The sequence below is a fragment of the Engystomops pustulosus genome, chromosome 2, assembly GCF_040894005.1.
Source record: "Engystomops pustulosus chromosome 2, aEngPut4.maternal, whole genome shotgun sequence".
In the NCBI taxonomy this organism is placed as follows: Eukaryota; Metazoa; Chordata; class Amphibia; order Anura; family Leptodactylidae; genus Engystomops; species Engystomops pustulosus.
In genome coordinates, this window is record NC_092412.1 from 226,884,543 (window position 1) to 226,908,533 (window position 23,991).

A 23,991-nucleotide genomic window follows, 5' to 3' on the forward strand; every position below is an offset into this window, starting at 1 on the left:
ACAGGAACCGTAGGGCTGGAGTCTCGCTGAGAGCGCATGTTGATTGTTATCCAGAGCACAGTCATAGGGAAACGGGACAAATCTGCGTCACTTCCACATAGCGGATCAGAACCCGGGATCAGTATGTGATCATATCATTTAGCTGACTTACAATGTAGCCGCAGAGGGATGGTTTTCCTTATCACAGGTTGGCAAAACCTATTTGCATATTTTCCCAGAATCCCCTAGTGGAATGTCAATGGCATCTTTTTTTTTTTATATGGCTTTTTTCAACTCATATTGTACTGCTGTAGAGTCTGTGCAACTCCTTCACAAAGCTGGCTGTGCTGCTGCTTATTTTACACAGCAGTGGAGGTAATCCACCTGTAGAATATGCAGGGGACGGAGAAGTTACACATTGCTGAGAAACCCGTGTATGTGCAGGGGTCTCCAGAATTGAAGCTGTGATAATACATGAGAGATAGTAAAGGCAGAGGCATTACATCATGTTGGGAAATGTCATTATGCAATAAGTTGTACTAATCCTCATCATACATTTTCAGGAGTAATTGACAAGATTGTCAGCGTTGACTGGAAAATGACAAACTGTCAAGGGACAGCAATTCTGGTGCAGGGCCTGAAGGGAGGAGCAGGAACCTGGAGTCCTACTCCTCCCCTTAGGCCCTGCACAAGGTGTACTTGAGCTGTGAGGGGAGTGTTCCTTTAAGCATTTCAATCCTGTCCAATGTCTTACAGTATTCTCTTTAGTCTCTAGACTACTCTCCTTACAGAGCTGAGGATATGCTGTACATATGGATTAAGCCTTTCAGACACACTGCTCACTACAGGACATAGATCAGCAGACAGTGGTTGTACTTAAAGTTTATTACAAAGTTAACTATTATCTCCTGCTCTATTCATTTCTGCAATTCAAAAAAAAAAAATGTAATATTTTAATTACACTTTAATTACCACCAATCCCGACAATGGCTGTTTTAGCCCTCAAAGGGAGCTAAAAGGGGGAAAAAAAAAAAATCTTAAAAGCTCAAAATAAACAACAACAAAAAAAAAAACCATTAGACTTGTTAGATCACCCGCACATCCGGGCCTGTCCTGCACATGTGTTGTCTGGGGGCAATGAGTAGAGGCTGTCAGTCCTATATGGGGGGGCGGTTTCCTGCAGAGATTAAGGGATGAAACCCCATCCTGGCTCCTACATGATCCCATTTCATTTTGAGGCCATTTGCTGAAAACCGAGATTTGCAAATTACAGGAGCAGCTAATAATAACCGATAATTATAATGGACACTGCAGGGTCTCCCTTTATAGACCTGGTGCATGAAGTGTCATGTAGAAGATTAAAAAAGACCTCATTACACATGTCCCCCATATTGTCATGACGAGAACCCTCTAGCGCCCCCTGTGATCCTTAATAACCAGGGTCTGAGCCCACACTATGGCAGGATGTCAGAGCTCTCTTCTGAGACTTTGTAATCTTTATTGTCATATAAGTTTTTATTATTCAGTAAAATTTGGAAAGCCGCCCCCCTGTGGGGGCAGCACACAAGTCCTACAGCGCTCCCTGTGGCCTGCAGTGATCATGAAACATTGTACGGTTTCTTCTCAGGGGTGGGGGGATCCCTTTACTTCTACTGCAGAATTATACAATATGTACAGAGGAATAAATATGCTCCTTGATAAAACCTATAACAATTTATGACTTTCCAGATAAAGCAGAGATGTGAGGTCCAGCGCTCTCCTGCAGGATTTATGTCCAGCTTTAGGAAGTTCTTTACATGTAAAACAACATAAAAAAAAAAAGATAAAAAAAATCATAAGAGTCACAGACGTCCTCAGTCCTTCCATGTGTCTAGCAGGCAATGCTGTCCATGGTGATGCAGCGCCCCCTGGCTGCAGGGAGCCTCTACCGCAGGTAATAGTCTATCACAGCAGAAAAAGCAGCAAATCCTCCGCAGCCCAGAGCTCCAGCTTTTACACCGGCTGTAAGAGAAAACAACCCGGTTACTACACACTAGGCCTGCTCAGCCATTAGTAGTCCAATACAGATCAATATGGATCACCAGTGAAGGTGGCGGTGGTGACACCGGAGGACGGCCTCACTACCCTATGGGTTGGGCCCAGATTTTATAGGTATCCCCTATGCACAGGATCGAAGGAAACAACCTGATGTGTTGGGACAGTCACCAATCAAGAGTCTCATTCATCCTGAGGTGCGTCCACACGGTCAGGTTTTCAGATGCAGTTTTTGATGCCCAAACCAGGAATGGAGCGAAAATAGAGGAGCAGCTTCTCCCAATGAGCTGCTCTGACCCATTATGACCCATACCTGTAATTGGCTTCAAAAACTGCATCTGAAAGACTGACCGTTAGAATGTGCCCTAGATGATGGAGGGGCAGGGGAGCATACACCCCATAACTACACTCAAAGGGAAAGGGGGGATTTATTATAGGCCAATGCCTATGATGAAAGTTCCCCCCCCCCTCCAGATACATCAGGAGGCTCTGGTCTTGCTGTATCCGGGGACCGGCTGCTCTAGGAGACAATTGCACAAACTTCTCCAGTCACAAGCGCAGTCATAAATCTCCTCCGATGTCTCAGGAGAGGAAGGTGAGTGCTACAGACACTGAAGGGAGCCGCCAGACACCTGCTCAGCCTGCACCTCCATTATATAGAGGGATAGGACCCCTGTGACTCTCGCTTGGTTCATGTATTTCTATGGGCTGTGGCTTCTGTGTTTCTGGTTACACAGGGCTGTGGTTTCTGTGTGATAGGAGACCCTAAGATGCAGAACTCAGAGCAGGTCCTACTCCTCCCCATCATTGCGGCTCTGCCCTCTCGTGGGAGTCTATCAGCACGTTACCCGTGTGGCCTCTGTATCTATGGATCACTTACTGGATAATACAATCATGTGAAACTCTATAGGGCTGGGAACAAGTGGTAGATTCACTAAATCAAATGATAAATGGACCTTTTTTTGCAAACAAATCAATCAAAAATGATAAAATTACTATAGACACACTGACAGCAAAAAGAGGACATAAAATCTGTGGTTTGTAGGCAGTGGGGGGTGCAGGTAGCCTCAGGCTGTATTCATACACTATGCTGGAAACTGGTTGATGATGGACTCCATTGAACAGCATTTCACACAAGGGGTTAATTCACTGTTAACATGGAAACAATAGGGGAGATTTATCAGAAGTGTCTGATAAATCTGTGCTAGTTGCCTATAGTAACCAATCAGAGCTCAGCTTTCATTTTCCCACAGCTGTTTATAAAATTAAAGCTGAGCTCTGATTGGTTTCCATGGGACAGTTTTACCTCAAATACTTCTGAGAAATCTCCCCCAATGAATTAATTATTTTTGGTAAAATCCTTGTGATGTGAGACGTCTGCCTTGTAAGTACAGCGTGTGAACACAGGTTTAGGGCTTATTCACACGGCCGTCTGCGGGGACGTACATGTACGTCCCCATAGACCCCAATAGCGGCACGGCGCAGATACAGTGCCACACATGTGGGGCACCGATCCGGGCCACACACCGCAAAAAGATAGAGCATGCTACATCTTTCGGTGTGTGCGGCCGTGCGCCGCTATTCTCTATGGAGGGAGGAGGGGTCACCTTAGGATTCTCGCACCCGGTGTCCCGCAGCTGTAGGTGTCTGAGCCTCACCCGTCACACTTCAGGGAGTGATCACTGATCTCTGTGAGACTAAGGGGAAAATTCATAAAGATTCACATTCACATTCACAGTAAATGCCAATCCCCACCCGCCGGTTCTCCGGCAGCCATAACTCCTAGGAGGATCCGGCGCCATTGACACCAGTTCAGACCTAAGATTATGTCTGATCTGGCAGAAATTTCTGCTATAGTCTCTGCTGGTTTTCGGATGTGGACTATAGTAATTGTGGAGGACATTCACACCTCTTCCCAACCAAAGTAGCATGCAGGTCAGGTAAATGAGAGAATTGGTGGAGAGGGGAGATTTATGCGCCTTCTCCATAATGAATAAGGCATAATGTATCTCCACCTAAGTGTATTCATGGTGGGGCCCATCTGGACGCCATTAGTGTTACCTTTATGTTGCCTGCAGGACTTTTTGGTCTAGTTTTCCATGGGATCTGCACTGGACTGTGGTGACATTGATAATTTCCATGCTAAACTTCCTCAGTAGTGACCGGCAGGGGACCATATCCAATAGTCATTGTGCGGCTGCAGACCGCCGAGCAGACATAGTAGAACAGTCCGCAATCATCTACCATTTATCCACTTACCTCTGAATCCAATGGCGCCCCCTGTGATACATCCACTAATTACACTATTCTTCCAGTCAGACTTTCCTCGATACTTAGAAAGAGAGAAAAAAAATAAATAAAAAGAATTAAATCAGCCAAAGTTCATTTCAACTGTAGGACAGAAATCATCCAGATACATCAATGATGTCATTCTTATTCCATGAAAAACGCATGGCTGGCACGGTCCAGCCGCAAAGGACAGCACTCCATGCATAGTGATATATGATGCAAGGAGTCCCCGCAGAGGTCATTATGATGACAGTTTAATGATGTTACTCTGCAGTGAAGCAGCCGTGTGAGGCTGCCGGATATCACATCCCTACTTATCTGATACTGATGACCCATCAATATGTTTCGGGTGGGAAAACTCCATGAAGTACATTGTTCCCCTGGACATTTGGGATATGTTCTGCTAACAGACACCCTTCTTTCTTCAGGAGATTGGCGCCGATGTGTAGGCGGAGCGCAGAACATTTCTATAGAAGAGCTCAGGAACTTCATGTAGTTTCTCTCTGCAGTTTGGCAATTACTCGCTAAAAATAACAGGAAGACAAAACCAGCCCACACATCGCCGGAGGATTACACCTCATATAGAGGTAAAGCTGCCAGCGCTGACAGGAATCACTGCTATTAGATGGATCCTCAGCCTGCGGGGAAGACACCCCCAAATCTGACTATAGGACAGATATAATGGCATGAGAAAGGTTCTGTACACAAAACAGCTCAGCATCTACAGCTCAGGCCGCACAGACAATCACACAAGGTTCCCATCAGTGACTTTTGAAGTAGCCATCTCCAGCCCCCATATTACTGAGGTAGAGAATACACATATACAATCCACGGGATAGGCCCCAACTTGCTGATCAGTGGGGGTCTCAGTGTGGAGACCCCCGCAGATCGCAAAAACGAGGGGTCAGACCAATTCCTTGCTGCTCCTCAGACTAATGAAGCAAATGGCCGCACATGACCGTTCTGCTCCATTACTCTCATGGAGCGACAGGGGTCGGTAGGACCCCTCATCTTGCGATCCGCACTGAGGCACCCACTGGTCAGCAAGTTAGGCCCTATCCCATGGATAGAGCCCAACTTACCTTCATAGGAAAACCTCTTTAACAACATGTGATTTAACATGGCTGTTAAGGTTCTTTAGAGGGGTAACAGGCTCTCCATAAGGCAGCAAACATCCACGATTAGCGCTATCAGCAATCGTGGGTGTTGATATTTTAAATACAATCTGCCATCTTGAAGTTTGTTTTTTGAGGGATGACTACATCTGGGGTGCGTGTTATAGTTAAAAAAAATACAGTAGCTGCATCTCTCTAGGAAAAGTCCCAATCCTGGAATATAAAACAGTTTTTCAAATTCCTGTTGCCCACCCTGCAGCAATGTATAGTGAAAGCTGCCAGGTGCAGTGCCAGTGCCCAGGACTACAGCTTCGCTGTGCCCATACAAAAGGGCCAGAGATGGCAGAAGCATCCAGGACCTATAAACCCAACACGTGTTACTGAGAGGGACACATCTGCTTAACATCTGCAAATAGCACATGTCTGGCAGTGATTTTAAATGTTCAAATACTGTCATTTCACTTCATTTATTTCTAGCCACTTCCAGCAGCAATTAAATAAATCGTTTGGGCACGAGTAACAAAGGGTTTATCCTCCTTGGACAACCCATGAACCCGTCTTTGCCAATGAGTGACTAAAGATTAAAATTCAACACACCCAATCCTTCCTTTCCCCAACATCATGGGAGAGTCAATAGACCCCCAGATAAAAAGTTAGTGGGTCCCATTAAAAATCGGTTGGCACAGTTTCATTTATTCTGTGTATGGGGTCTTCAGGCTGCATTGTTCCTGGCCTTATCCTCAAGTAGCAAGTATAAGAAACTCCTGCCTCCTCCCTACACCTAGTGGGGTCCTTCACATTCCTACATAAATATCTGAGCTACAACCATCACCCAAACCGCTCCGTGTAACAGAGAACTGACATGGTAGATGCCGAAACTTACAGATTCTACTAAACACTCTGTACAGGAGAACATTGCACCAACAATGGCAAAGTTTTTGGCGTAGGACATCCCTCTCTGACCCATATCCTTCAGTACTTCTTTGGCAGTAGGTGTACGATACGGATCCTTGGGGTCAAATCCGACATTGGCGTCAATACCAGCCGTGAAAACGCCAAATGCTCCACCCAGGACAAAACCTAAAAAAGAAAGCAGAGGCCATTAGATATCAGACAATGCTGATCACAGAGTCACTGGATGTGGGGTTATGTGAAGGTGTAACGGGAGATCGCTGCTGTAGTCAGTTCTGACCATTTACGTAAAACATACAAAGTGTATAGAAAATAAGCACCTCGTTCAGACAGAGAAGCTAATAACATAACAGATACATCATACAGTCACCTATCCTGGGAGTCCTCCAGCCAGTAACACATAATACACAAGGAAAGGGGCCAGATACAACAATCACTTCAGTTATGGGAGAACAGAGGCTCTGTGACCACCCACCGTGACATTGGCAAGTTGTCTCTTTGACGTTTGATACGTTTTTTAGGATCAGGTTCCTTCTTCCAGTAAATTACCAGAAATAATAAATGAATGAAAATGACACATAATAGAGGATCATCAACGTCAGCCTCATGTTCAATAACGTGTTTATACTTCAAACAACTCGGGTATGAGGGATGAGTGACGACCTGGCATGTAATAAAGGGGGAGATGGTGCACTGGTGAACGTTACTCATGGGCTCCAGTTGGAAGCATTTTATGGTCAGTGACCAGTTGGTTAGGCCCCTGCACAACAGAATTTTTTTTTTCCCAGGGCGCAAATTAACTTTTTCTGAAGTCATTTTTTTTTTAGGTCAAATTTTTCGGACAAATAGTTTTATAGAAAAACAAAGTAACTCTGGTTCGTTCACCCAATCACCTTTAAACAGCCTCCAACGGTACCTCCATGTGGCGGTGCACGTCTATAGGTCCTCAACTCCATCAGTCCATGCAGAAAAATGGACGCCACTCTTAGTAAGCCACAGCGGTTCTGTGTTAAGCAAGCTTCATCCTTTATTTCATTCCATTTGGGGTGCAACACAGGAACAGCTAAATCAGCTTACTCATGAGTAAGACGCACTAGCGTCGAAACACGTCGGAAATGCCGTCCATTTCCATTTTTCTAATTATTTTACAGGGTTCACAATCCTTTTCTCATCATATTACAGCTTGTACCAGGTTAGACATTCAAAGCTGAGCCTTACAAGTGCTATTATACGTGTGGTCACCTGCAGCCTCCTGCACTATTTTGACTTTTCTGTTCCCCATAGATCATCCTTTTAAAGGGGTTTCAGACATTTGGGTCAAAAGCTAGACCAAGGACGTCTATGCCCATGTATACATGGCTCCTATAAGGCCTCTTGGACACAGGCGTATATATGCTACACCAGGCCAGGACCCAGGCTTAGTGCATGGCCAGCTGGAGAAGGGGAGAGCACGTCTCACCCCTCCCTCACCATAAAGACCCATGCATATGCGCAATATTTCGGAAAAGGATGGACACGCTCTATCATTCTTCAGTCTGCGCACAGTAGGGTGACACATGTACTCACCATAACATACTGAGCCTTGTGCTAGTTGCCATGTCCATGACTAGTATGTGACCACCATATACATTCGTGTGAAAGGGGCCCAATACTAGACATTATCTTTATCCGCTACCTCAGCATGGAGGCGGATACTCTTCAAAGCTGATTGGTGTGGAAAATGATGCCAAGTGCTGGTTTGCGTCTTTTTGAACTCTATTTGCATTTACAGTTTTGCAATCGTATTTGCTACATCCCAAAAAGGTACGTGGTAGGGCTCCGCCAGAATTACTGATTTACATGCCAGAATACTGGTGTGAATGAATTCAGTCCCCTATTTCCTGATGTAAAAGCTTCCTAGAAGTAAAAGGGTAACATGAAGGGCAAGAAAAAAAAAAAAGTCTCCCCTCCCTCCACTGAGTTGCCATCTTACTGTTGTGCCAAGTTTAATTGCTATCCCGTGTCCACCGGAGGGCCAGATGCCCCAGCCTTGTGTAATTTCTGACTCTCCCATAGTTTCCCATGGAGAAGCAGCAGCTCCCACTACTGTCCCACCTATTAGTGAGAACAGAACCACCCCCTCTCTCAGGATTAGTGGGGGTCCCAGCAGTCAGACCCTCAGCCTCTTATCCTCTATCCCAGTGGTGGCGAACCTATGGCACTGGTGCCAGAGGCGGCACTCTGAGCCCTTTCTGTGGGCACCCAGGCATTCACCCCAGAATGAAGTTCACCAGAAAGAACTCAAAGAATCTGCCTGCAGAACCTTCCTACAATGATAGGCGTATTTGCCCTCCTCCTGTGTCCTTAGGAGGCTGAAGGATTGAAAGTTGTCATTGAACAAGGAGAAATAAATTACTGCTTAAAGTGCTGCGCTGTCACTTTGCAATAAATAAGTGGCTTTTGGTTGAAGTTTGGGCACTCAGGCTCTAAAAGGTTCGCCATCACTGCTCTATCCTGTGGATGGGAGACAACAATCAATCTAGGTACAACCCCTTTAAGAGTATACAAAGCTGTACCCCATTAGATGACCTCATGGCTGATGATGATGTGACGTCACTGCAGACTTGTGTCACATGACAAGTTGATGACCTCACAGAGAGGACAAAATCCCAGTGAAAGGTGTTTACCCCGCTCCTGTCCAAGTGATTGCGCCCCCTGTGGACGGGTGACAGGACACTCACCTCCTACACAGGCCAGGGCCGCCTTGAAGGCGCAGCTCTCCATCACCCGCTCCATCATCTTCTGCTCCTCAGTTTTGATGGGTGAGGGGATCCCCCCGAGCCCCCCAGGAATCACATCCCGCGGCTTCCTCTTCTCTCCCACCAGGTGCTCCAGGATCAGGCTGTACTGCAAGGAGCCATCCCCGGGGGCTGAGGACGGAGTCCCGGGGGTCATCCCTGTGCCTGCACCGGGCGCCGCCATGACACTGACGCACGTGATAGATTCTGCGCCGCACTTTCCACACGGGAGGAGAATGTAAAATAGGACTGTGCTTCTATATAACGTCACCGTTATCTAGCGCACCGCGCTGGCTATTACCGGGCACCGTTTAAGAATTAATGTGGCAATGTTAGAGGAGCCAGGAGGAAAGCGGAGTAACAGCAGCGGCAGATTCGACACAAGGTCAAAGCATCACGTGATCGCTGCTCCGCCCCCTCCCAGGTCTATGAGGTTATAAGTAACCGGACTGGTCACCAGCTGTAACCGGGCGGGGGGCTGAGACACAATGAATGACCAACTTTTATCCTGCATAAATTGCTACTACCGGTCAATACTCCTCCAAGACTGCATTTTTAATAATAATTCATACACATTTCAAAACGCGTTCACACAATGTGTTGTGCCGCGTTTTTTGCCGTTTTTTAGCAGATGCAATGGGAACGCAGTGTAACCTCAGCACGTGATCAAGGCTGAGGGCGCGTTCACACGTTCCGCTATCGTCGCGTACATAACGCGACGCTAGCGCACAGTGGGCGGGGCTCGGGCCGATAACCCGATCGCATGCGTTTCTCTGTAAACGCATATGCGATTGCCCCAAACTCCGCCCCCTGTGCGCTAGCGTCGTGTTATGAACGCGGCTCTAGCGGAACGTGGAAACGCGCCCTGAAGGCTATGAAATGCGTCAAAAAAGCAACAAAAAAACGGGGTGCTACGCGTTTTGTGAGCACTGCCTGAAGGCGTGTCATAACGCGACGCTAGCGCACAGGGGGCGGGGCTCGGGGCAATCGAGTTATCAATGGCACCCGTTTCCCGGGAAACGCATATGCGATCGTCCTGAGCCCCATCCCCTATGTACTAGGGACGTGTGGCATCGCCTTAGGGCGGGTTCACACGTTGCGCTTTGGTTGCGTTTTCATTGCGTTTTAAAACGCATTACAACAGCTGATGAGAGGTAATTTGCCTAATTACATTACCGTTTGTGTTTGTTATGTTGTTGTAGTATATGCGTTATGTTGTTGTATATGCGTTTCAAACGCGATGAAAACGCAGCTCAAAACGCAACGTATGAATGCGCCCTTAGGGTGAAGACACACGTGGCGTTTTTGGGCCGTTTTAGTTAGTGCGTTTTCAGATCGTTAAAAAGTGCATCCGTTTTTTTTGAAAATGCATGCGTTTTGTCCGTTATTCCGAATTTGCGCAATTAACAGACAAAAACGTTTGCGTTTTCAAAAAACTGATGCGTTTTTTAGCGCATGCGTTTTTTAACGGACTGCTTAAAAAACGGCCCAAAAACGTGTTCAAAACGATTGGGTGGCATCAGCCTTTAGGAGAGATTTGCCTAATTACATTGCTGTTAACATTCTGTTTTTCCAAACGCATGCTTTAACGCCACATATGAATGCAACCTAAGGACGGTTTTCCACGTGCCGTTTTTGTCACCAAAACGCTAGTGGGAGGGGGTTTGGCCAAAACGCTCCCACTTATATTTTGGATGCGTTTAAAAATGTGACAAAAATGGCACGTGGTTTCACATTGGTGTGTGTGCTGCATGTCTGTTGCGTTTTGCTTCTGATTTGACTCTGCATCCGCAAAAAAAAAATTAAGGTTTAGAATTAGTTTGAAAACATAACATCTACTTTTACAGCCTCATCAGTGAAAAAAACATTGTAAGCTTTTTATTGCGGTTCCATAGACCATCTCTGAGTGATAGGAGCTAAAACAGCAATAAAACTTGTAAGTAAAGTATTGTAAGTAAAGGGTTAAAAATGATCTTTATTGTGTTAACATCACTAGGGGATGGAAATTTGAGAATTTTCTTTCGTGGGAAAACCCCTTTAAAAACAATGGCTCATTGAGGCATCCGTGGAAATCAATGAACCACAGACAAAAACTGATCATGTGCGCCAAAATCCCAGCGCAGACACCTGTTAAATACCTGTCCAAGCAATGAAATCCCCGAAAAAGGTGCAAAGTCTGACGAAAGCGAGCAGCGCAACCCTGAGGGGGCGTTCACACATTCCGCTAGCAGCGCGTTATGAACAGGTGGGGCTCGGGCCGATCGCATATGCGTTTTCCGGGAGCCATGCCCCCAGTGCGCTAGCGTCACGTTATTAACGAGACGCTAGCGGAACGTGTGAATGTGCCCTTAGGGTGATGCCACACATGGTGTTTTTGGTTCGTTTTTAAACATGGGTTTTCAGTCCGTTTAAAAGCGCATGTGTTTTAAAAACGCATCCGTTTTTTACTATTTACCATGCGTTTGCCTGCTTTGAACCTGTTTATCTATTAAGATAAATTCTTCTTTGCAGCCAAACGCATGGTAAATGGTCGAAAAAGCATGGTTTTTTTTTTAAACGGACCAAAAACGGGACGTGTGGCATCACCCTCAGTAAATAAGCCCCAATGTGTTGTTGAAGAAGGTTTTTATACACACTTTCACTCTGACATGTAAATGTATCAATGTAGAAAACATTCCCCAAATCATGCCACTTCCTCCTCCTCCTTCTTTACACACTTTGCTTTCAGGCTATCGATGAACATAATGTTTTCAATCAGATCTACATAAATTGAACTTGCTTTCATCATTACCATGAACTGTGGACCACTTCTTCTCCACACAACATGCTACTCAGCAAAGGTGAGTCTTGCCTTTTGATTATTTCTTCTAATGAGAGGTTTGTTCAGTGCAGAGGGGGCCCAAATGCTCTTAAATGTCAAGATCCTGTATGACCAGACAGTTTCTTACCCTGCAATTCCAACTTCAGAAATCACAGACTTGGAATGGTCAACTTGCTATGGAACTTCTCTTGCTATGGCTGCTTGGGTCATTACTTTTGGCCTTCATCTAGACAGCCTGCTGCCAGAGGGTTTCAGTCACATTTGAACGGCGAAACATTTTTGCAGTCAATGCAAACTGGAAAATTATAGGGGTTGTCAGATAATTAAAAGAAATCTACCGCCTGGAAAGCAAGTTTTTTTAGTTTCCAGAGGTAGATTTCTGATGTGTGGCCATCCCTGCACATCTTTTTTAATTTATTAGAATATAAAGGTTATAATCTAGATATGCACATAACCTGCAAAAGCTACTAGGGGAGTCCACGTGAAGGCGCGGCTTATGCAGTTCCCCCTATTAATCAGTAAGCCAGTAAATGCCCCCAGTATATAGGTAGCACGGCACATGCCCCCCAGTATATTTGTAAGCCAACACATGCCTCCTATATATAGATAGCACAGTACATGCCCCCCTGTATATAGGTATCACAGCACATGCCCCCAGTATATATGTAAGCCAGCGCATGCCCCCAGTATATAGGTAGCACAGCACATTCTCCAGGGGCATAACTACAGTGGTAGCAGCCATAGCAGCCTCTATAGGGCCCACAGTGTAAAGCGGCCCCCGTCAACCAACCTGACACTAAAGAATGGAGGATGTGTTCCATTATATACAAATTATGCTGAGCATTGTACAGCATAATATGTACATAACATATGTCATGTATATATGCTGTATATTTCTGTGATATGTATATGCTGTATGTGTATATGGTGTATGATGTGTATATACTGTAAGTGTGTATATACGATGTACTTTGGTATATGGCTCTGTATGTGTATATGTAATGTGTATGTGCTGTATATGTATGCATATGTGTGTAAGAGTGTATAAATGTGTGTGTTTATGCATATAGGTATATAAATATGTGAGTATGATATAATGTAATATGTATATTTTTAAGCGAGGAGGGGGTCCTCTATCAGAAGTCTGCTATGTGTCCCTGCTTCGCCTAATTATGCCCCTGACACTCCCCAGTATTTAGGTAGCACAGTACATGCCCCCTACATACTACCATTTTATATTTCACTTCAAATTTGATTTTCTGCAAGATACCACCACACTGGGCCATGAAACATACATGATCTAGAAGCAGTTATAGGGGTTGAGCCACGAACCAAGTTAAGTCCTATCCACCGTTCTGCTCCATCTCATCTCTATGCAGCTGATGGAGATTGCCGGGTATAGGACTCGGCAATTTCCGTTCTGTCGGCTCCATCACTGAGACCCTCACTGATCAGCAAGTTAGGCCCAGGGCCGGCTCCAGGTTTCAGTGGGCCCCTGGACGAAAGAGCCTCAGTGGGCTCCTTAAAGGAAACCTACCACTGTTAATGGTTATCTGCGCAGCGCCGAAGCTACCTCGGGTCTGTTCATCAAAATGTGTTTAAACCGCGATATAGCGGTTTAAAACACTAGCAAAGGTAAGCTCCGGCACCAGCTCACCCTGAGCTGGTGCCCGGTGTTTACAGTTAATACCTACCATCAGAAGTGGTAGGTTTCCTTTAACAGTGAACTCATGTGACGGCCTCTATCAATTATTAGGCCCAGGCTGCAGCGCAGCCTCTATTAGTTTTTATGCCCACAGTCCCACTGTCACTTGCCCTGCCCTGCCTAGCCTGCAGCCTCTATTCATTATCAGGCCCAGACTGCAGCCTAAATTAATTATTATGCAGCCGGGCCCCCACGATTTAAAAAAAATAATAAACTGTGATAAACTCACCTGAATGCAGGTCCTCCGGGTCCAGCGATGATCAATCCGTCCGCAGCCCGCTGACTTTCCTTAATGATCTCTGACTTCAGCGCAGCGTCCATAAGGGACGCATGTGCAGTGAACTCATCATGCTCAGACACATCTACGCGGTACATATGCATTCAAAAGTTTAGAGGTGATCACATTATATGATATTTCCTCACTGCTGTTTATAAAATGAAAGCCGAGTTCTGATTGGTTTCTATGGTCAAATAGAACAGTTTTACCCCAAACGCTTCTGATAAATCTCCCCAGCAGTCCATTCAAAAATGCATGCGTTTTTAAAGACCACGAGTTTTTTAAAACGCATCAGTTTTTGACCAGTTTCAATTAAGATAATTGGTAAAACCTGTCAATAACTGATGCGTGTTTTAACGGACTGATTAAAAACGGACCAAAAACGGGTTCAAAGCGCCACGTGTGGCATTACCCTTAGGCTGGTGCCACACACACCGCTTTGTCTGCGTTTGCAAACGCAGACAAAGCCGAACCCACCGGGGCGGGCCTCGGTCCGATCGCATCGGCGTTTCTATGGAAACGCCTGCGATCGGGAACGAGCCGCGGTGTTTTGCATTAAAATAACGATGCGAACGGGCCGCGGGCCGCCCCGGTGGGTTTGCAAACGCAGACAAAGCGTTATGTGTGGCACCAGCCTTAGGTTCATTCTGAAATTTCACCCACAAGCCAAATATCTCTCACTTTTTGTGCATAGTTTTTATATGACCTGTAGACGACCTGATCTGTCAGTACGGTTCATATTTCCCCATAGACGCAGCAATCTGATCCCGATCTGTATGACGGATGTTATTATATGGTCAGGGACGGATGTAAGTGATTACAACACATCTGTACTGCGCTGCGGAATATGTTGGTGCTATATAAAAGAACAAAATAAAAATACAATGATCAGATGTTACATAAAACCACATCACTGTCAGATCCACTACATCCAGTCCCTGTGTCCTCCATGCACCTTCCATAGACTACAATGCAATGTATTCCTCCAGCATCCTCCATGTCACCCAGATCAGCATTAATCCCCTTGCACATCACCATGAACGAGTTAATGTGAAAGAAAAAACTGCATTGTAGCTCTGCAAGGACATGTGGGGGTGCAGGTCGTCGTCATGGAAAAGACTACAGTCCCCAAAATAAAGCTTGTTCCCTGCTCATCCTTTAGAATCATGGGTAATGTAGTTCTGGGATAAAAACGATGCCTCCTAATGCGGACGGTAAGAAACTACATTTCCCAGGCAGCTGTGCGGTCTTGGAGTGCGGAGGCGTTAGAGGGGGGAGGAGGCTTGGGATAGGCGCCTGAGGACCTCTAGTGGTGGTATGTGACTATTACAACAGGTACCTGTCAGCTGCAGAAGAGATCGGGGCTTAGAGAGCGAGGTAAGAGCTTCCAATTACTGGGGGCTGTGGGGTCCCATCTGTAATGGGGCAGTGCATATAATGGGGGACTTGTACAGAGTGGGGGGCTGATCACTGCACATAGATCACCTGTTCCATAATCACCTCTGTCATAGATGTCCAGTCCAGCACAGGATGCAGCAGGGGATGTATATAGGAGGATGAATCTCCCATTGCTGTGTATGAGACTATTGATCTGTGCAGGGTGAGGGTGCACTCATCTGCTGCACTGCATTACTAACCTCTCTGCTCTACTCTACTAGTGCAGAACACATCAGTGTGCCTGCTGCATTATGTATATGATGCTGCTTTTTATATGTCAGTACTATATATATGTACCCCCTTTACCATGTGGACATATATCATACTATACAGATGTGACTATAGGCGGAAAGGGGTTAAAAATTGATTTTGTGCAATATTAAAAAAGTTTCACTTTTCATAAAGGCCACTAGGGACTTTTTTAGTCTAATCTAGTGTTACTGATATTGCTCATGAAATTGCACCAGACTGTTCTGTTACCGGGATAGGATAGTGACTTAGAAAAAGAGCATCCCCTGACATCAAAATCCATCATGACAGACCAGGGACACTTACTCATTGATCCAGGCACAGTGACTGTGGTAATCTTCTTGTATTTGTTATCCATGGCCTCCTTCCTTCTAAAAACAACTTTTAAAATTATGCCTCAAGGGCTCCTTGGATTGTTACCAGAGCCACTCTGTGCTGCAGATGAGCTCACTAAAAAGAGCCAACTCATGTGACTCCTGAACAGCTTGCTATGTTATTACCAAAATACCCATCCCCACTTCATGTTAAAAGGAGTGTAGTCAATGTGTAAGGGGTCGGGTTACAATATTGAGGGCATGGTTAAGTGAACCAGCCTACTGCTGTCGTTCACGTGAAAGAGCCAGCTTACAACTGTGAAGCTGTAGCACAGAGGGGCTCTGGTAACAACCCCCCCCCCCATCCCATCCAGAACCCAACTGATTCATTAGCTTAGTTATAAAAATTGATTTTAGAAGGAAGGAGGTCATGGATAACAAATATAAGGAGATTACCACAGTCACAGTGCCTGTAAGTGTCCCTGGTTTATCCATGCTTGATTTTGATGCAAAAAGAAGTTGATTTCCTTTAAAAGGAACCTGTCAGTGTGACTTCAAAGTTGAAGTAAAATCCTTGTAAGCAGCTGCCTGGGGCTAAATATTAACTGTGGGGGTTGGGTTATCTAATTGATTACTAAGGGGAACCCTGCCTAATTGCAAAGGGAAACCCTGCCTAATGGATAACTAAGGGGGACCCTGCCTAATGGATAACTAAGGGGGACCCTGCTTAATGGATTACTGGCTAAGGGGGATCCTGCCTATTACATGGATTACTGACTAAGGGGGGACCCTGCCTAATTGATTATTAAGAGGGGCGGCACGGCCTAATAATAAGTGGAACCAAGTGATTACTAAGAGGGCAACCCTGCCTAATTACTAAGGTGGACCCTGCCTAATGAATGACTGAGGGCGTACCCTGCCTAATGGACTACTGACTAAGGGATGCTTTGCCTATTACATGGATTACTGGCTGAGGGGGGACCCTGCCTATTACATGGATGACTGGCTGAGGGGGGACCCTGCCTATTACACAGATGCTGAATATGTACCCTGGCTGGGCTACATTTAGTGGGGGCCTCCAACAGATTTTGTGCCAAGTGCCCCCGCTAACCTTAACCCCGCCCTGCCTGTAGACACTGGCCCACATTTATGAAAAACAGTGCGGTGTGTACTATGTGCAGTATGTCGTATAGTGTGCAGGGGGCGCAGATTCATGAAATGTGTTTCAGGTTCTTCATAAATCTGGCGCCCCCTGCTCTACTCCAACAGAGTGCACCACTTTTTTTTTGTACACCTTTAACATAGAGATGTGCAACACAATTCTGTGGACACTGCATGATCAATGTGGTGCACGGTCCAATTGCGCATCGGAACGCCCCCTCCAGTGCAGAATTTTGTGTCGCCCCGGGCTAAGTGCAGCCACTACACTTTATTAATCCATATTGATACATGTGCAAGCACTTTGCATTGAAAAGAGTGTGCAAAAAACTGGTGCGGGGGCTTTAATAAATGTGTCCCATTGTGTACAATCTACTCAACTTCTCCTGCTCTATAACATCCGTTTGCAAATAGGACACCATGTACAATATACTCAGCCCCTCCTGCTCTATAACATCCTGCCTGCAGATGAGGTTCCCTTTAAGACATTTGTTTCATGCAGTAGGTAACTACTTTACTGAGCCAAACATGTGAAACGCCATCCGGGTTGATATGTTAAACCCCAGCATGCCGTGACAATAACATGTTGCAGTTACAGATCTACCTAAGCTTGTTCTTGCAGGCTGTGAAGCAGTGGTAGAAGCATTTTAGCTGCATGATACCAAACAGAGCTGAGAAGGGAGCAATTTATGCCAGAGAACAATCCTCCCACTCCTATCACCATAATCAGATTTCTCTCCTAGCTGACACACATTTGTTCCAGTATAAGTCAATTTCCCCATATCGGCCCTGGCCCTCCTATAATACTTCATAGCTGTTACGACGTTTTTTTTTGTGATACTGTATTATAATACATCAGAAAGGATAGATGAAGGGTAGAATTCAATTTATATAATGTAATTCATTCAATGGTCAACCCCTGTATCTTTCCAGAAGTTCTGAAGGACATTTCACCCGGAAATCGATATGAGCTCATCCCATTGGCCGCTGTCTTTTATTTTATTTACATTAAAGTGACATGAAACTGAAATAAAACATGAACATGAAATATAGTTGCTGGTGCTGTTTTACAGTATGCTAGGTTTTTTTTTCCCATATGTTGCAGAAAGGGTTAAGCTGATCTGCTCCATCTATTTGTTTTGGAAGCTAAAGAAAGGGGCAGGGATTTCTTATCTTTGCTCCAGCCAGTTGTTTTACACCAAGATGCAAGACAATAAGGGACATTGGGTAATAGTTAATTTCCCTTTATATAATTGTTAGCTTGAAAGGGGGTTTCCATCAATCTGGAGAACCCCTAGGCAGCTGGGGAGGTTGAACACATACTTAATTGCAGAGGCTACTGGGGCGTGTCCTAGCGCGGCCAGGCACTGGAAGCTAAGGCTACTCCACGCCCCTGTAGCCTCTGCGGCTAATATTACTAAAATAAAGTTGTTTGAAAACTTTAAAAGTAAAAAGAGAGAGCCGTACACGTATGGGCGCCTTTCCAGTCACTGCAGCCGAAATGTTTCCTCTTCATTTCAATGGTATCTGTTGTGCACTAATGGTACCAGTCATTTTATGGTTCAATAAAAATTTTTATTGAAAAACAGAGTTGTGAGTAAAAGTGACAATAGTATAAACAGTAAAAACAAAGTGCAAGTACCCAGAGACCTACATGGCGGTCAGGATATTCGGGACGCAGCCCCATAATGTAGTCATGAGAAATGGTAAATAACGCAAATGCAGACACTCAAGGCACCTTTTTGTAAAAATAAGTAATAAGAATAAACTGGGGCAAAGGAATTGTGGGGAAGGATGGAGGGGGAGGGAGGGAAGGTGGGGGGCGGGGGAGGGAGAGGGGTCATTGAGAAAAGATATATGTGTATCGGAAAAATGGAAAATGCCTCAGTTATCGGGGGTCACACGTAAGCCAAGCAGTAAACAAGTCCGAGTTTCTCCACTGGGTCCATTTCGACCAGGTGGAGAAGTAGGTCTCCATCCGGTTGCCGTCTGGTGCACGGAGTTGTTCCATCCGACAGATACGATCTACCTCCTCGACCCACATCAACCGGGAAGGGGGAGTCGTAGATTTCCAGAGTCTGGGGATCACCAACCTGAAGGCCACCAGAAAGTGTCTTAAGATACCTTTCTTAATGTCGCGAAGGCGACCTGGTAGCATTGAGCGCGATTGCAGGTGTGAGATCCCCAGAAGCTCCACAAATATCCCTATAGAGGTCCCAGACGGCAGACCAGATGGAGGCCTCAGCCTTACAGTCCCGGCAAACGTGGTGCATGGTTCCTAAAGCGGAATGGCAGCGCCAACAAGTTGGCGAGGCAGATGGAAACATGTTGTGGAGGCGCACTGGGGTTCTATACCAGCGAGTAAGGATCTTGTAGTTCGTTTCTTGTATTTCACCAGACATTTTGTGGGTGAGGATTAGGGATTTCTCCCATGATTCCTTGGCAAAACTCTCCCCCAGTTCCTCTTCCCATGCCGACATGTACGGCAAGAGGTGGTCCTCGGTATTGGTATCAGATAATAACCTATATAGGAAAGACACACCATGCGAAGGTACAATTTGTTTAGAACATACGTTTTCAAATGTGGTTAGGTCCTTGAAAAAACACTCCGTGGGGGTCAGGGAAGACAAAAAGCTCCTCAATTGTAGGTAGTGGAGCCAAACCCCTGGGTAGCTTCCCTTCTCACCTAATATATCAGTGAGGGGGCGTATTCCTGTATCAGAGATAAGGTCAGCAATTTTCGGGGTTTCCCGTCAATAGGTTCCAGGAGTGGGGAGGATGTGAGCACTTGGGGGAGGCCTGGGAAGTCCCTGGCAGGAGATAGTGGGCCGGGAATGTTAGTTACTTTGGAATTAGCTGCAAACTTACTCCAAGCTTTTAATACCCCTGATATTAGGGGAGAGACTCTCAAGAGCTCCCAGTTGGTGTTGGGGGGTAACCAGAATAGACCAGGTAGATTACTAAATTTAGGGAAAGCACTCTCAATACCGACCCACAGTTTGTCTTTATTCTGCGAAGCGATGTCGAGGACTACTTTGCATATGGATGCTCTATAGTAGCGGGTAAAGTCCGGGAGTCCTGCCCCCCCGTCCTCTTTATGTTTAGTCAGGAGGCTGTATTTTATTCTGGGGGAAGAGTCCTTCCAGATGAATTTAGTGGCAAATTTACGTAGGCTGGTACCAGTCATTTTAGACAATCGCTGCTCATATTATGGATCAAAATGCATTCATAACTACTGATCAGGAACATGTTAAAACAAAACATGCAAAATGGCTACTTGTGCAGTGGTCACAGAAACTTGAATCTGTTGTCCTAGATGTTATCTGCATTTATAGTATAGGAAAAATTACCACACAAGTTATAGGGCCAGATCTATTAAATAAATCTCACTTTTGATAAATCTGAGACGTAGTGTGCTTGGTTAGTGCCAAAGTGGGAACTTTATCACTTTTCCAACGCCTACGAAGTTCTCAGGAAAAGTTATCCTCAATATTGTGTTGAACACAGCTCCTATATTAGTGACTTCCTACACTTTCCTACTTAGAACTCACCTGGTGATGTTTTAAGATTATGGCAGATGCATGCACATGTCCCTTTGATCAAACTATGCTGGGTTTCTGTGCTGGGGATTAAGATGCTACACAGTTTATGCCTAGTTAGTGGTACGATTAGAATTCCCAATGTTTTTGTATTTTTGTAATATCTGCAAAATCCTGTGTGCCACCACACCCTTCTGTCTCCTATTGACTTTGTTCTGGGCTGTAGATGGTTAAGCTAGCTGTGATGGACAGATGCCTCCTCCAATCACATTCTTCCCCTCACTCACTGCACCAGGACTCTGATATCTCATAAGAGGATTGTCTGCACACTTCCTAGTCTTTGCTATAAGCCTTCTTTGGAGCTTGCTAAGGTTTTCCGCACTTTCATATTTTTTGATTATCTGACCCCCTGGGAATCTTTTTGTCTCTTCATTCTGTACAGTATTGTCCTCTTGGTTCTGGCCCGTATTTGTACGACTATTCTTATGTGTTTGTCCTGTTCTTGTCTCTGTGTTTTCACTTTGGAGCAGGAAAGGAAGAGAACAGCATCATTTCAATTTATATTTATTCTATTCTTTTTATTTTATGAGGTTTTGTATAATCTTTGTACATAATTTGGTGAAAAATAGACCTTTTGTAGATAGTTTTATTATTTTACGCCTTTGACACTCTCCAATTTCAGCACATGGACCCGTCCAAGATGTTTACTGTGGATTACATACAAAGTCATGTCTGTCCAAATCTCCAGGAAGCTTAGTTTCCATGAAGTGATTGTTTTTCTGGCCATTTGGCCTTAGAGGACCTTCAGTAGAGCTTATATGATCATAGCTTGAGGAGCTGGCAGTGTTATACTGTGTGCGGTGAATGTATTGTGCAGAATTCAGAGATTCATCCTCACCTTGCATAACATTGGCTTGACTATTAATTCAGTTTGTCTCGAGAAGTTTTATTATTCCGGACTTTTTCTTACGTTGCTCTTTTTATGTAATGAAGTTAGTGTTCTTCTATGAGATACTTGGCAGCAACCCCAGTTCCTGTGACTGAACAAGCTTCTGTATATAAAGACATTACATGGATGCTCATAGACATCTGACAATGAGAATGACTCCTTGTAAGGACTACATGTAAGATGTAAGAATTTCCTGAGACCTCTTTGCATTGGGCAGAGCTGAATGCTCGGCATATACATATGTTAGTCTGTAAGTTGAATCGCACACCTATGGGCAGGGTCGGCTCCAGGTTAGAGTAGGCCCCTGGGCGACAGAGCCTCAGTGGGCCCCTTTGCAGTAAACTCACATGGCGACATTAAAAATACAGACACTAACAGTTTCCTGTTCCCCAAACTATTCCTAGTTTATAATTCATAACAGCCCCTCATGGTTATTTTATATAAAGCCGCCCTCACCACCTATGGATTGATTAGATACAGCACCCCTTATCCCCATGTATTCCTTATGTACAGCCTTACATGGGCCCCCCCAGCAGCTCTGGACCCCGGCACTTGCCCAGGTTTGCCCAGTTCTGGCCCTGCCTAGACATCATCTCCTATGTCTATTTTGTATAGTCTTCTTTTAGGAAGTACTTTGTGTGGAATTTAGGAAAAATAAAATGTGAATGCTCCCATCACAGATATTATACCCTGTGCAGATGAAATTATAAAATCTCCATACTGTAGATGAATTTATATGTGATCTACCCATATCATCTGTGGTCGGATGTGGATGTGATCTCTTCTCTGCATATAGTCTGTGGCCAGAGTTATAAGTGATATATTCTTTATAATATCATCACTTTATTTCCAATATCACAAGTATTGGGTAGTTTTAGTACCATCAGGGGCATTAGCAGTGAGCTAACCGGATAACTCACGGCCCCATAGACATCTATTGATGCAACCAGGGTCGGCTCCAGGTTTCAGTAAGCCCCTGGGTGACAACGCCTCAGTGGGCCTCTTTGCAGTGGACCCACTTGGCAGCATTAAAAATTCGGTAACTTAAACAGTCTCATGTTGCCCAAACTTTTCCCTAGTTTATCATACCAAAAAGCCCCTCATAGTTATTATATATATATATATATATATATATATATATATATATAAGCCCTCACCCCCATGGATTCATTATGTACAGCCTTATGTGGCGGCCCCCCCCCCCAGCAGCTCTGGTCCCCAGCACTTGCCCAAGTATGCCCAGCGCTGGTGCCGACCCTGAATGCAACATGCCTCACTGCACTGATTTCCATCGCACCGCAAAAGATAGGTAGGCCCTGTCTTTGCAGCAGGGGTAGTTACTTCCTTTGGACATGAATGGCGTGAGATGCGCTCACTTGCCTATTTCAAATAAGCTGCAAGCAACAGCTTACAGCCCATTAATTATCATAGATCCAGGCACCTTGACTATGGAAATCTTCTTATATTTGCTATTCATGGCATCCTTCCTTCTAAAATTAACTTTTAAAATCAGTAGGGGCTCTGGGGGTGTTACCCTCTGTGCTGCAGCTTTACAGGATGTTACACTGTCTCCCCCTCCCCCCTTAGACTTCCTCCCTCCCTCTGCCTGCTGTAATCATAAGAAATTTCAGCATATGGTGGGAGGGGGAAGTGCTCCCCTCCTTTAAGAAAAAACTTACAAAACCTTGTTGGTAACCCAGGGACGGTCTGTATAAGTTACTCAGCAGCACTTCCAATCTAAAGATCTTCCAAAGAGTGTCCACTGTTGTACAATTTGCTGATAACACCTTACAAGCTAATGTACAATTCATACCTTACTCCTAACATTAAAAAAATTCCACCTGTTCCGAAACAGTTTAATGTCACCTCTTTATAGGGAACCTGTAACCAGGGGCCTAATTTTCACAAAAGACAGTTTGCAAAAGCCCATTACACCTGCATTGCAAATATGTCTTTCTACTTTCCCTAAGAATTTGCATCGAAATATAATTGTGTGTTATTATTTACCTTGCACCCTGCCAGAATCCTCTGTGTAGTCCTAGGAGTTGGGATTTGGTCTGGATGGGTTTAAGACTGGGTCTCATAGGCAAGCTGTCATAAAAATTCTGACAGATACAATACATTACAGTACAGAAGGACTGCAATGTATTGTAAGAGGTACAAGGTATCCCCAGTGTAAGTGCCCTAGTGAGAAAGTAAAAGAAGTTAAGTTTTTTAAAAAGTAAATAAATAAAAAAAAATTAAAAAACCCATAAAAATCACCCATTTCCATATACAGTAAATAATTATATTTTGTACTGAAAAACAAAATAACTCCCCCACACTGGCCTGTCTGTAGTGACCTTGGCCAAGCAGATATTACATTATTGTACCCGTATCTTGAAGGGTATAAAAAAAAAATAATAGAAAATTAATTAAAAATTGCCATTTTAGTGC

At 44.8% G+C, this 23,991-nt stretch overlaps 2 protein-coding genes across 3 annotated transcripts in view; one reads left to right on the plus strand and one right to left on the minus strand.

The window, feature by feature from the left end:
- Positions 1-844: 844 nt before the first annotated feature.
- Positions 845-9,527, minus strand: TIMM22 (translocase of inner mitochondrial membrane 22). The gene is made up of 4 exons (XM_072138378.1): positions 9,050-9,527; positions 6,301-6,497; positions 4,273-4,345; positions 845-1,980 (listed from the first exon to the last, which is right to left on the minus strand). Exons 1-4 carry the CDS (start codon positions 9,288-9,290, stop codon positions 1,904-1,906), a joined length of 588 nt encoding a protein of 195 aa, XP_071994479.1. The 5' UTR covers positions 9,291-9,527; the 3' UTR covers positions 845-1,903.
- Positions 9,528-15,224: 5,697 nt separating this feature from the next.
- Positions 15,225-23,991, plus strand: part of SPECC1 (sperm antigen with calponin homology and coiled-coil domains 1) — a 251,247-nt gene continuing 242,480 nt past the window's right edge. Inside the window, exon 1 of one of the 2 annotated variants that reach the window (XM_072138379.1) lies at positions 15,225-15,286. The gene's annotated coding sequence lies outside the window, so the exon portion shown is untranslated. The remainder of the gene's footprint in view (positions 15,287-23,991) is intronic. The other variant, XM_072138380.1, reaches the window with a different exon arrangement.